The sequence below is a fragment of the Falco cherrug genome, chromosome 7 (assembly GCF_023634085.1).
Source record: "Falco cherrug isolate bFalChe1 chromosome 7, bFalChe1.pri, whole genome shotgun sequence".
Lineage (NCBI taxonomy): Eukaryota > Metazoa > Chordata > Aves > Falconiformes > Falconidae > Falco > Falco cherrug.
In genome coordinates, this window is record NC_073703.1 from 55,554,281 (window position 1) to 55,567,734 (window position 13,454).

Consider the following 13,454-nt stretch of genomic DNA (forward strand, 5'->3'; position numbering starts at 1 on the left):
AGCGCAAACCCATTCTGAACAGTTCGGTATTTCACATTATCTAAGTAGTCTATCAAAAACCATTACAACACCCCCCCCCATTGCACACATCAGTTATATCACTTGGGGGAGGGAGCATTTAAAAAGAAGTTCAGATTTACATCTCTTAAAAACACCTACAGAATTAGGAAGATTTGCTTGTGAAGTACCCTTCTTTGCATAGCTGTACAAAGGAGCAAGCATCAACTTCCAGGCTTTCAGAGCTACAGACAGATAATTTCATCCAATCCCAAATAGTATCGGTAATACTGAATGCAACTTACTTCCTGTGGATCCTGGACCCTTACTTGGCAGCAGCCTCAACCACCACACTAAGCAACTGCTGCTGCAAGGTTACATATTAAAATGAATAAACCACACAAAAAACATTTTCCTTCTTGAAGGAAAAGGTATATAATGGAGCTCAAGAGAATGAAGATGAATGAACAGAAGTTTTAAGATTAGGAAAAAACAAACCTTAAAAAAAAAATAGTAATATATAATCCTCCCTACTTCTGTTGTCACATATTAGAGCATTTCTGATCATGCTCCCTATGCAAGTTAAAGGCATACCAATACTACCTGGCTATTTAAACCTTGAGAAGTATTGGTCTGTGATTTACTGGAATAATTCACAAAGAAAGAGTTAGACCAAGAGAACTTCTCACTTTTTTTACCAGCTTTGTTATTGCCGAAGGACATATCCCAAAGTCAAACAGAAGCAATTCCTGACAAAATTACTTGCTGAGCTATAATAAGAACTCATTGTGGAGGAAAGCAAAAATACTTCTTTGGAGAATACCATTTTTCAGTGTAAATAAAGACAACAGAAGTTGCATCCTACTGAAAACACAATACAAACTGGTTTTCTTGGTTAATGATAAAAGCTTGAGCAGCATTTTTCAATTTAACTGTTAACACTGCATTTCTCAGCAATCAGATAAACTATTTTATTATATAGACAAAAAAGGGAATAATTATCTCAGCCAAGGAATACCAAAACTGCCAAAAAAAATCTTCTCTCACCAAATACACACTAGATCATAGATACTAATGCTGTAAGCAGGAAATTACAATTATGCCTTCTCCACTGTAAAACTCCTAACTATAAGTTAGACAAGACACAAAAAATGCAGAAAGCAGATCTTTTCTACTGTAGGATACTATAATTTCTGCACACTCTGACTATAATTGCCTTGGAAACAAATTGTGAAGCAACCCCAGAAAAGCTGGTCAAAATCACTCTTGCCCTTGAGAGGTGACACTTGTTCCTTCCTTTGACATGTGAAAGTTAATTAGGATACCTCTTGCATTCTCTACTGAAATGATCTTTTCCTGAAGCACAAGGCAGAGATTTGGATCACCATGCCTTATTTTGGGCTGATACATTGATCAAAGTTCATTGTTTGCACGCTGCAGCTGGAAGGAGCATGAGGACTTAAAGCTTACTTAAAGCTTTTACTTCATCCACTGAGCTTCAGTTGTGGGGATCAAGCTTATGGAGCACAGATTTGCCAAAAGAGAGAAAAGCTAATCCCATAGCTCCCAGTAGCTGCTCAGGCCCAAGAAGTCAGCTGAAGTAACAGATTTGGTAAATTTATTTCCAGTTATTCCACAAGTCTAATCCGTACATTTTGATTTTGTTCAGAAAAGAAGCTATACCTACAATTGTTGTTCTACTTCAGGAAGATTTGTTCACAAATGTCAAAGAAGTTGAATTTTCTGCAGTGGATAAGTCACTCAACATTGATTTTCAATATTTCTGTGATGTCTTCTCCTTTCACTGTTGAAAGAAGGATGAACTCATAGCCTGTGGGAAGCATTCTGTCTTTCTACAGCAAAGAAAACACACGTTTTTATTTGGGTTATGTTTTCCTTGTCCCAAAGTGGTAAAAACCTGGCTTCTTGCTAGCATTGCTCAAGGGTAAAACCCTGGTATTAAGACCTGTAAGGGTGCTTAGCAGGCCAGTCAAAATGTCTCAAAGGGACACTAACCAGTGTCATTTTCTGGAGAAGCTTTTCAGTACAAGCTGTACGAGAATGCTAAAACAGAGAACTGCTCAGAAAAATCCTTCCTAAAATGCTAAAGAGAAAACAAAACCTACAGGGATGGGTCTCTCTAAAAGCCAACACACTTCAAACCACAGAAAGACATGACACCTTCAGCAGTAAAAAAAATAATAACATCTACAAGTAACAAAATATCTAATGCAAGAAAGCTACAGTTTTAAAAAGGTACAGCACAGATGGAAAGAGAGAGGGGAACCTGAAAAGCTCCAACTAATTAGACAACTAAGCTTATCAGTTTTCCCCTAGTTAACCACAGCTTACTTCAGAAGGATAATAAAAGTCCACCACAGGAAATTACACTATACTGAACTACAGCGGTTTAAATTCATGTCATCTTCTGGAATAGCTTCCTTGAATAGACCTGTTCTTCATCCAGAATTTAAGTAACAGATGAAGAAGAGCTCATGTTTTCTATCTTGCTTCAGGGGAATGAACGTAGACGTATTTTCCCTTTGCAGGCAGCTGTAACAGAGAAATGAAAGGTAGTGAATTCCTGCACTGTCAACCTAGGGAGCTGAAAGAAAAACAAAACTGGTTTTGTATCAGTGTGAAATATACAATGTGCTTCCACAAGCATCTCCTCTAAACTGTGCAGAGCACTGTAAGTATATGGCATAAGGTATGTAGCATGGGATAAGGCAGCACACTACTTCTTCTGAAACCATTTCCAGAAAGTCCTCTTCACCCCCCAAACAACCTGAAAACAGTGAAGTGCCTAACCCCCTAACAAGATTCCCTCAGTCTGTCTGTAGCCAACAGGCTTCGGTGGAGGTATGGTCATGGACTCAATTTTCAGTGCCCCGGGCAAATGCTTAACTGATTTCTGCAAATCCTCCATTACCTAACCAGGGTTGTTAACATGCACGGTTCTTTTCTATCACCATAGTAACAAAGCACGTACATTTTAAGGTGCATATGGGGGCTCTTCTAGAGGATGTGTCAAGTTGAATACAGCTAAGACAATGTAAGATATTTTAAGCTAGACACGTTCAGTACAAATACAGAAAGCATAAAAGTACTGTGCTAGTGATCATCACAGGACTGTTTGAGCAGTGGTTACACATCCCTTAAAAAGTTTTCTAGAGGCTGAAAGAAGTACAAGACAAAGAAGTATTCACTCAGGGCATTTACGGACCTTAATGCATAAACCCAGCTGTGTAATAATAGTCTGATTTTAGACACTCTCTTGAACTTCTTGAGGAACCAGAGCAGAATATAGTAAAAAATTAAGAACAATACACTTTACCTCCCAGTTGCCAAAAAAAAAAAAAGGTAAAAAAAAATCCATCTAACTAGAAAAACATATATACTGATTAAAAAATGACAAGCAACTGGCATTTTCATTTCAATGAGAGCTGCAAGTACTTAGATGCCTGAAGCATGACACTTCCTGTAGAACACGCAAGCGACATCACAAAAAAGCCAGGCTTAATGGTAATCCATGCATTAGTTGCCTCCACAGCAAATATGCCCATGCATGCCAACAGCCTAACTGGCATCTGTGACTAGCATGGTAGATGCACATATCCTATAGTGGCATGACAACAGATGTAGTGATCACCTTAAAAAGAACCAAACCAAAAGCAAGTTCAATGTAACAAATGTGTTATTCCCTCAAACAATTTCTCTTAGTACGCTAGAGAGTGCTTCCAAACTGGGGGAAAAAACCCAACACCAAACCCCCAACTTTCAGATATGGATTAGGTAAATCACTCTAGGAGAAAAAGTATAAGGAACAGCACACTACAGGTCTGGATTGAATTACAGCAACATTACCAACATCTGAAATACTCCCAGAGTTGAAATCTGAAGATTAAAGACTAAAACCAGACTAAAATGCAGAAACAAACAAAATTCCCTAAGAAACTTGTTAAAACATTGCTTTACTTGTCAATGTTAGTATTTATAGAATTTTAACACTTATTAAAATGCAGTCCTCAATTACACAGCACCACCTGTGCATGATCAGAAGTTGCAGTCCTCCTCTCCGGCACAGGATGAACAGCAAATGAGGCAAGGGGCTGAAAAAAAGAAAATGGGCATCTCCTAGTATTGAAGGTTTGAGAGCAGAACCCAGGCAATCTGAATATATTCCTGGCTCTGTCTCATTATCAAAATCATCAAAATTCATACCCTCTGGCCACATTGATTATATTTGCACAAACAATCTCAGTTCTTAAGTTTGGAAATTCTCAAACATTTAATTTTACAACTTTGCATTCCCTTGGCACACTCATTACGTACCATTGGTACCAGCAATCGTAATTTCTTCTACAGTTTGGTTGGGGTTTTTTTCCCCCCTAAAATCTTGCAAAATTAAAGTAAGAGAAAGCAACCACAACATTTTTTTGCAGAATATTGACAGCCCAGATCAGTAGCATTAGAACTACAAGTGGAACTTGAGATTATTGCCTCCTGAAGTGTGCAAACATACCTATCTATCCCAAGTCTACCCTACTAGGAAACTTCCAGTCTGTTCTTGGTCCTAAAGGGAGCAAAGACCAGTGATTAGCAACAGTAACTAGTGCTTAAAAACATACAGGTTTAGAACAGCCACTTACATAGATTTAAAAAACAAACATACAAACAGGATTTCCCACTTTAAATCCTGAATTAGCTTCTTCACATCTTTCAAAAACTTGTTCCTTTCTAAGGCTCAAAGTATACTGGCCTCAATCACAGGCTTCAAATTAAGGCATGCTGTACTGGGATCCAAGAGTAAGCATACCACGCACAGAAATACCTAAGGCACAGAGTATTTTATCACATCACAGGCTGAACAGTTCCTAGGAAGCTAAATAAAAATTCCTAAATCAGAACAGGCTCTGCACTCCCATCTTTCACTACCCTTAATCCTTTCAAAAGGTTAGAGAAAGCACTTCTGCCCACATGGTTTATACCACTCCACCAAAACAGCTCTGCACAATTTCCGAAAGAAAAAAACCCAAGCAGGCATCCTCACTGAGAGTTGTATCTTACCATTTCTGGGTTTATTTAAGCAAGGCAGGCAGTCTCAGAAACAGTTTTTAATAAACCTGACAGTAGCTTTCAGTAATTATTTGTTTTATTAATAAAATTCTTTATGTTTCTTGTTGCTATGCTTGTTTATTCACAGCATTTAACATTACTGAAACCAAAATAAATCAGTTTCATTTTTGCTTTGACAGATTTCAGTTAGTGTTGCAACTCATCGTTACAAGTCAAAGAAAAAGGGTAATTGTCAACAGTTGTCAGATCATCTTGGGGGAGATCTATTTATTCAATACTATTTTTCTGGAGAAAAAAGGACAACTCTTCTGTTGTTATGATGCCTGCTCTCGCAAACCATTCAAGTCAAACATCAGCTCACAGAATTTCTTCAGGGGTTCTGAACAGGTGTTTGACTTGCTGTAGCAGAAGTACGGATTACAAGACTTCTTCACCTAACTAAAACATCACAAACAGCAGTAGTCAAAATTTTCAAACACAAGAATGAATACACGGGGGGTGGGAGAGGCGAGAGATCATTACCACCTCACTGTTAAGATGGTTTAGATGTTTCAGCAGTACACATTTGGTGAATTCTTGTGTAAGGCACACATGAAAAATATTTTCTTCTGAATGGAAGTTTGGTATCAGGCAGCAATGCAGAATGCAGCACAGTCACTGCTCAAGTTTCTATGGCCTATTTTCCCAGTTTCAATTGAAGTATTTACTGTCATGTGACAGTGAGTTCTTAAAAGGAAAAAATGCTTGTGATCTCCTTGCATATACAGATGCATTTATCGTCATTATATTGAGACTTTTTTATTATTATAATTTATTTTCCACACCTCATTTGGAGCACTGGGAATTAGGGCCTGCAACTGTGTGTAGTTAGCCAGTTATTATTTAATCAGAGCCACATTTATAAATAATTTTAGTATTCAAAGCACTTAAATGCACATTTGCTGTCCCTTAGCACAGCTAAAGATTTGTTGGTCTTTTTTTTTAAAAAAAAATCTTTTCTTGATATACATAGGAGAAAAACAGTAACTATAAAGCACTGAATATAAATGAATGAATGTATTTTAACAAACTGATATCACAGATATCAGCGTTAACATTATGTAAAACCTAAGCTTGAAAAGATATGAAAACACATGCACTTAAAATATCTGCTTACTTCCTACCAGTGCTGTTCAATACCACCGTCTTAGAGACCGATTCCTATTACAGATATTTTTCAAGTGAGAGAGATACCATGTTTGCTCTAGTACCATATACCATAAAGTATGTTAATTATATAAAAAATGATACCACCTCACATATAAGAAAACCACAGGGAGTAGTGCCAGCCAACAGATTTTACTAGATTATAGCCTAAGGACTAGTGACAAAACAATTTTTTTTCTCTTACACAGTACAGGAAAAGCAAGCACAACAAAAGTATGTATTTTATTGTCTTAAGCCTAAAAACTTATGTTAATACAGCATACCAAAAGAGCATCCAGTTCCCTTCCCCCCTCAAAAAACAATCATCACTGAAGATTATTTCTGCTGAATATCACGACTGGTTAGAAAACACACCTAACAAAGTATTACAAAGTATAAAAAATGTTGCAAATATGTTTCCATCTTATTCAATTTTAATTTGGAATATTTGTACCACATTAGTCGCCAACAATAAATAAAACACTCCATGACTAGAAGTGCTTTCAAAAGGAGGAAGGAGCATTTTCAAGAGAGAGAAAGGAGGAACAAATTTCCTATTTTCAGAGACCATTTAATTTTTGTTTACAACCAATTTCAGCCATTCAGTAACTGTGCAAACTATGCTAGTTAAAATTTGCTCACTTAATTGTTGTTGCACATTAGAACAGAGCAAAGATAGCTCGTTTTTAATATATCCATAAAGAAATTGGGATCCTCAACAACATGGCAACTCCCAGATTGTCTTGCAAGTTCCTTTAAGGAAACTGCAACACATTCCAACTGAGAGAGAAGAGAGAGAAAGCAGACATTTAAACATTAAAACATCACCATTTAAGACAACATACCTTGTATGCCATACCATAGTTACTTTTTTTGAGTTAGAGAAGTAAAAAACCAAAAAAGACAAAATACTTCATTTGTTTCCTTTATAAACTTGTGTCAATATTCTGAAAAGTATTTTTTGTTTCTGGTGTTTGTCATATTCCATCAGGTCATCACCAATGCATATGATGTCTCCAGATACACACATAAGTGGGTAAATAACAAACAAAAATACCAGTGTTTAGCCTAAAAACCACCAGGAATGCCCTTGGCTTTAATCCTGTGACTTCTGATCCTGTCAAGACAAGTCTCCACTTTTGAAAAATACGCTGACATCCTGACGGTCACTTTAACACTTCAAGAACATTAAACTTTAAATGAACAAACAAGGGAAACATTCTTTAATTTTTAATTCAAATACTAGCGCTGGCTCCAGTTATGCTGAAACATCCAGAAAACTTTTTTTTTTTTTCAGTCCCACAGTAATCAAGGAATGTTGCTAAGGTAAACCTGTTTTTAAAAAATAAATAAAAAAATAAACAACACCCTCCCCCCGCCCTGACTCCCAGATTATGTAACACGCAAAATTACATTTAACCTTCAAAACAGTGTCATGTAACATAAAGCCAAAGAGACAGCAAGAAGCAGTTCCTAAGACTGGAAAAACCTCCCCAGGACTCTGTAAAGAACCATTCCCCCAAAAGGAAATATATCAAATTTGCAATGATTTCATATAATCAACTGCTTTAGAAGCATTGCTTTCCTCAAAATAAATGTCTTGCCTCTTTTTACAAATTCCTTACATTAAAAGATGAAGAATTCTAAAGTCTACATATAACTACAATAGCAGAAAGAAAACTAGCCTGCTAAAAAGTGTTAAAATCTTCCCATGACTAATAAAAGCAAACTAGTTGGATTTACTTTCTGTGATGATTTTTCATGTTCAACTTTCAGGACTTGGGTTTACAAACCCATTCAAGAGTCACAAGGAGTTCTGAAGCACAAATGAAATATAAACAGTATTTTCATAAACATTGAAGGAAGACATGAACATATCAAGTAAGTATCTTATTTTAAAAATTTAGTTCAGCTTTGCTTTTTCAAATCAACACTTGAAGATGTTTATAACGCCATAATCCAAATGTTGCTAAGCACATTGCATTAGTATACACTCCGTATTTCTTTGATTTATAATCTCTTGAATTAAATTATCTAGGAAAAACAGTATAAGATTACCTATATTTATGTAGACAAAAAATTAGCATGTGCAGTCTGAATCTGTAAAAATACAGTATGTGAAAACAACTCTGAATATAATTGAAGAGCACAAGCATTCCTTGAAAAAGAGGCCACCTGCAATACAGAGGAAAGTAAACAAGCCAATAAAGCAGTGCTCCTACTTTTCAACAGCAGTAACTCAGACTCCATCTTAAGCCTGTCATCATTCATCCCTACTGAATGGGGAATATATAATGTAACAATTATTATGTTTTACCTAACACTGAAATGAGTTGCTTTTCTAGACAGCAATAAAATCTTCCACCAAAACAGGAATTTTGTACAGTGCTTGCTGACCTGTCTGCTTTGACATTATTATGTTGTTGCACGAACAGCGAGTTAACCCATGAGTCCACAAATCCTACTAATTCCTTCATTTAGAAACTGATAGTATTTTTGAACACCACACTGTGTTCATGCTGACCACACTGATTGCAAAACACTGGAGGGAAAAAAAAATAATTAGCTGGAGATACAGAAACACTCTCATTTAACTAACACCTAACTGACAAATACAATAATATAATTACAAGAAAAATGTAAAAATCACCAAGAAAGATTCATCCGTGGCAATTACAATTTCACAAGGCTGTCTTCCATATGTTCATGACCGACAAGAAACCTACTAGTCCTTAATGCAGTTTTTAATTAAACCTTCCCACCACCATTGAGAATTTAACATTATCATCTGAGGTCAAACTCTAGACACCACAAATATTTATATCTTATTCCGTAAAATGAAGTTTTATAATCAAATAATTGAGCTCAATTACCAGAATATTCCCGGTAGCCACAACAACACAAAATGCATTGCAAAGTACCCGTATTTGCCCTTATATGCCAAGAGATTTATTAATGAATTCAAGGCCATTGATGTAATCAATTATACTGATAAAATTAAACACAGTAAACTTCTACAAATTTAAATCCATCATATATTAGATCTGCCCTATTTTCACAAATGGTTCATTTGGAGTTTCAATCATATTTCCTGATCATTTAAAGTGACACGCTTGTGCTATGAGCAAAATCAACCAAAGAGGAACGATGACTCTGGCCTCACCAAAAATGCTGTCCAAAAAAGCAAGTGAAACTGAGAAACATTTTTCTTACATTTCTTCTAATATTCTAATAACCAATGTAAAAAAAAAAAATCTGTTATTTGAGAAAAAGCACTGTTTATAGTGCTTTGTAAGGTTACACACATGTAGCTTTATAACACTGAATTAACTCAAACCTAATACTGTATGTGAGCTTCCCTTCCTCATCTTAAGTAAGGATTTGTAACCTTTCAGGTATTCTCTTAGGTTGCACTAACAACAAAGCCTCCTCCACTCCACAAATGTATAATTAAGGATCACCTTAGTGCGATTTGTTAAGATAATGAAATAGTGTGCTCATGAGCAGTGAACATCACTATTTTTACACTGGCAACCACAAAACAGTTACATCCAACAAATCCATTGCCTGCTTCAGGGATCCTTCATCACTAAGTTTAATTCGATTTTATTTTTTGAAAATTTTCAAAATATTTAAAATCAAACATAATACACCAACCTCTGCACAGCTTATGCCATATTAGACATTTCTCTCTCTTCAGCCACGGCACAGGGTAAGGAGAAATGATAATAGCTAATGTACTGTAAAATTCTCAAAGTAAACAGACAAAAATGAACTGCATTGCTGATTTCTGTCAATTTAATTGTCCTCACTGCTACCTGTATTTTGTATTAGGCAACGTTTTCAGATGTCTCATTAGGTATGCCTGACTTCCTTCTACACTATGTTGATATACTGCAGATATAGACTAAGTTACCCAGAATGGATTAACATACTGTCTTGAAAACACGTTCATAATAATGAATCGGAATTTCAGTATTTTATTTTTGACTCAGTCTTTCTAGAGGGGAAAATATTTCAGCGTTTCCTGAATAAAACTCTTCCCTATTGAAATGTTAGACGGTACAGTGGAGAAGGTACTTCTGAACTAATGCTGCTTTACACGAAAAAGACAAACACAAACCGTAAAGATAACTCCAACACCCCCCACCCCCCAAGCTTCATGGTAACTTCCCATGCTCGCAACCACAAGCCCTCTTTCTGCAGCCCTCTCTGATAAACCTGCCGGCCTGGCTGCCTCTCCCTTCCCATGCAGGTCTGATCTGCGAGGCTGCTGAATGCAGACACTGTACTGCACTGTGAATGGACAGCCAGGTATTTTATGAATGGAGCGGATCACGTGCTCCCAGCACCTCCCCGAGCTGATATTTCCCACATAACTGTGTCAACAAGCAGCGAGCAGCACATATTAATACAGCAGGTCCCAGAGACCGTCCTCTGCCAGCCGCTGGCTGCAGGCTGCTCCTTCGCGCAGGAGCAGCCGCTTTGGGCACTCCGCAGGGCAGGTTTTGCCGCAGGTCAGCGGTGATGACGGCGATATTTTTTTTTCGCCCTTTTTTTTTTTTTTTTTTTTTTTTTATGAATGGAGATTGTGGTATGCAAATGAGAGCGATTCACAAAAAAGGAAACATGGCGGCGGCGGCCCCGGCTCCCGGCCCCGCGGGCGCCGCAGCGGCTCCCGGCCGGCGAGGCCCAGCCCGCTCCGCGGCCGGCAGCGCGGGGCCCTGCTCCGCTGCCCTGCGGGGCTCCGCGCCCCGGCGGGGCTCCGCCTGCGCTGCTCCTCGGGGAGCCGAACGCCGTGCTCTGAGAAGCGCACGGGAGGTGCGCAGGCTTTGCTCAGAGGAAGGCAGCGAAATGGGAAATCCGTCTTTCCGGCCGAGGAGAGCCGCCCGACCCCGGCAGCTCCTCACCCACCTACCGCTACCTACACATACAATGGGCGCACGCTCCCTCCCCAGCGCCATGGCCGCGGCCGTCACCCGCATCATTCATAAAATCAGCCTGAGCAAACACCGACATCGCAAATCGTAACGCTAAAGCTCGGAGGCTGCAGCGATCAACCTTAAACTTCCCGGTAATAGGAAAAGTTTCAAAATACTTCATATTCGTTTTTCAATGCCATAAAGAACTCGTATGTTTTCTGACAAATATTTATCTCCTCCGACCCAAGACGTATTTCAAAGGCAGATTACACGCAGGGGGATACAGCCGCACACACACATTCTCCTTTGGATTTCCTCCAAACCAGTCACATTAAAAATATTAAGAGATCCTTAAACTGTCCCCTTCCTCTTTTAAAAAAATTAAGTCCCAAGTGCTCATTAAAAGGGAGGTGGAAAAAAAAAAAGGCTTTAGGGTAGGTTTAAGCTGTATTTACACTGACTGACTCATCCAATTAAAATTCAGGAGCAGTTTCCTGCAGGATGAAGCTCCCACACACTAGTTTCCATGTGAAATATCTACAAGTAATAGGATATTATCAGAGGTGGTACGTGCCGATACCACTTCGGGCATTCAAACCCCATCCTCCCCTTCCAAGACACCATCGTTACCTGCACCGTTTTCTGCCGAGCTTTAAATACACCACGCTTTTCTGGCCGATGGCTCGCAGCCCTTTTAAACCAAGCTCCTTCACAAAGAGGGAGCTTCTGGGCTTCCATGTACGCGAGCAGAAATGCGCAGTACGCGCACGGGGAGGCCAGGACACGTACGTGCGCGGGCAAAGGCCCCCGCGGGGCGCGGAGCCGGGGGGACGCGCCGAGCCCCAGCCCGATCCCGGGGCGCAGGGGAGAGGCACCGCCGCGGCGAGGGGGGACGGCCGCTTACTCGTTGTTAGAAGTCGCCGTCTCTTCGCTCATTTTCTCCTCACCGCGATCCGACAGGGAGACGGAGCAGCACCGACGCAGCCAGGGCGCAGCCAGAACTCACCAGAAACTTCACCATTGTTACCCCCCCGGCCTGCCGCCCCCGGCCAGGGCACGGGCAGTGCTGCGGAGTGAGGGAGAGGGAGGGGAGAGGGGGCGGGGGGGGGGGGGGGGAGAGCGATCTTTATCCTGGAAACACGAAATCCTGTAGTCCGGCGCCGGAGCGTTATTTCCCCTGTCTTTAGAGATGATGATGGTGAAGGTAGTGGTGGAAACAGCAGCAACAACCTCGGATCTTCCGCTCTTGAGCTGCTCCCAGTTAAAGGGGAACAAAGTGCTGGAGACAAGGGAGGGCTCCCCGCCGCAAAAAGCTGCACCGCACCGTCCTCCCGCTGCAGCTCATCTCCCGCTGCAGCCGCCTTCGCTGCTGCCCTTCTCCTCCTCCTCCTGCTGCTGCCGCCGCCGCTCGGCCGCCTCCCCGCCCGCCCGCCTCCCGCGCCCAGCCGGGGCAGGCGGCGGCGGCAGAAATTCCTCCAGACACCGGAGCCGGCACAGGCCGGGGCAGGCGCGGGGGGAGTTGTGTGGGGGAAAGGGGGGCAGAGAGGCTCGGCCGGGCTCTCCCACCTCCTCCAAAGCGACGCCGAACACTGCGGAGGGAGGACGAGCCGGCCCCAAGGAGAAGGCTGGTGACGGGGGGGAGGGAGGCGTTTTAAACCAGCCTGGGGGTGGGAAGGGGGGGGATGGAGGAGAGAGAGGATGCGTCACGGCTGTTTGTGTGAGAAGAGAAGCGGGGAGGGAGGGGAAGAGGAGCTGCCAGGGCGAGAGAGGAGCCCCCGGCCGCAGGACGAGGGGAGAGGAGGGAGAAGGCCCGCGGGGAAGTTGAGCGGCGGCGCTCCCTCCTCGGCAGCAACTCCATTAGCGGCCGCCGCCGCCTCGGCTCCTCACAGCCGCCTCCGCCTCCTCCTCACAGGAAAACTGGGCGGAAGCGTTGACTTCAAGCTCCTTCCGCCGCCACAGCTTGATCCAAAATAACCACGGGGGAAAGGGAGGAGGGAGAAGAAGGAACCGCGAGGGGAAGAAAGTAATCCCCTTGACCCAGCGCCCGCCGCCGGACGGGCCCGCGCCGCCGCCCTCACCGCGGCGCCCGGCGGCTGCCCTGCGCTCGAGTTTCCTGAAAGTAGTTCCCTCCCCTCCGGCGCTGCCTCACGCGCTTCCCGAGGAGCCGCCGCCGCACACGCACGCACGCCACAGCGCCGCGGAGGGATACGCCAGCTGCCCCAGCGCTGCCCTCCTTCCTGCGTGGGGGACGCGGGGCAGGCGCCGCGCGGG

The 13,454-nt window shown here is 41.8% G+C and overlaps 1 protein-coding gene across 4 annotated transcripts in view; it reads right to left on the reverse strand.

Annotated features, from left to right (window-relative positions):
• SPRED1 (sprouty related EVH1 domain containing 1) overlaps nt 1-13,230 on the reverse strand; it is a 59,638-nt gene extending 46,408 nt beyond the window's left edge. Inside the window, exon 1 of one of the 4 annotated variants that reach the window (XM_027812499.2) lies at nt 12,088-13,230. In XM_027812499.2, coding sequence (XP_027668300.1) covers nt 12,088-12,119 — 32 coding nt within the window. In that variant the 5' untranslated portion in view covers nt 12,120-13,230. Of the gene's footprint in view, nt 1-1,680; nt 1,851-12,087 lie in introns of those variants that run through there. The other 3 variants (XM_005444149.4, XM_055715713.1, XM_055715712.1) reach the window with 3 other exon arrangements.
• Nucleotides 13,231-13,454: the final 224 nt, after the last annotated feature.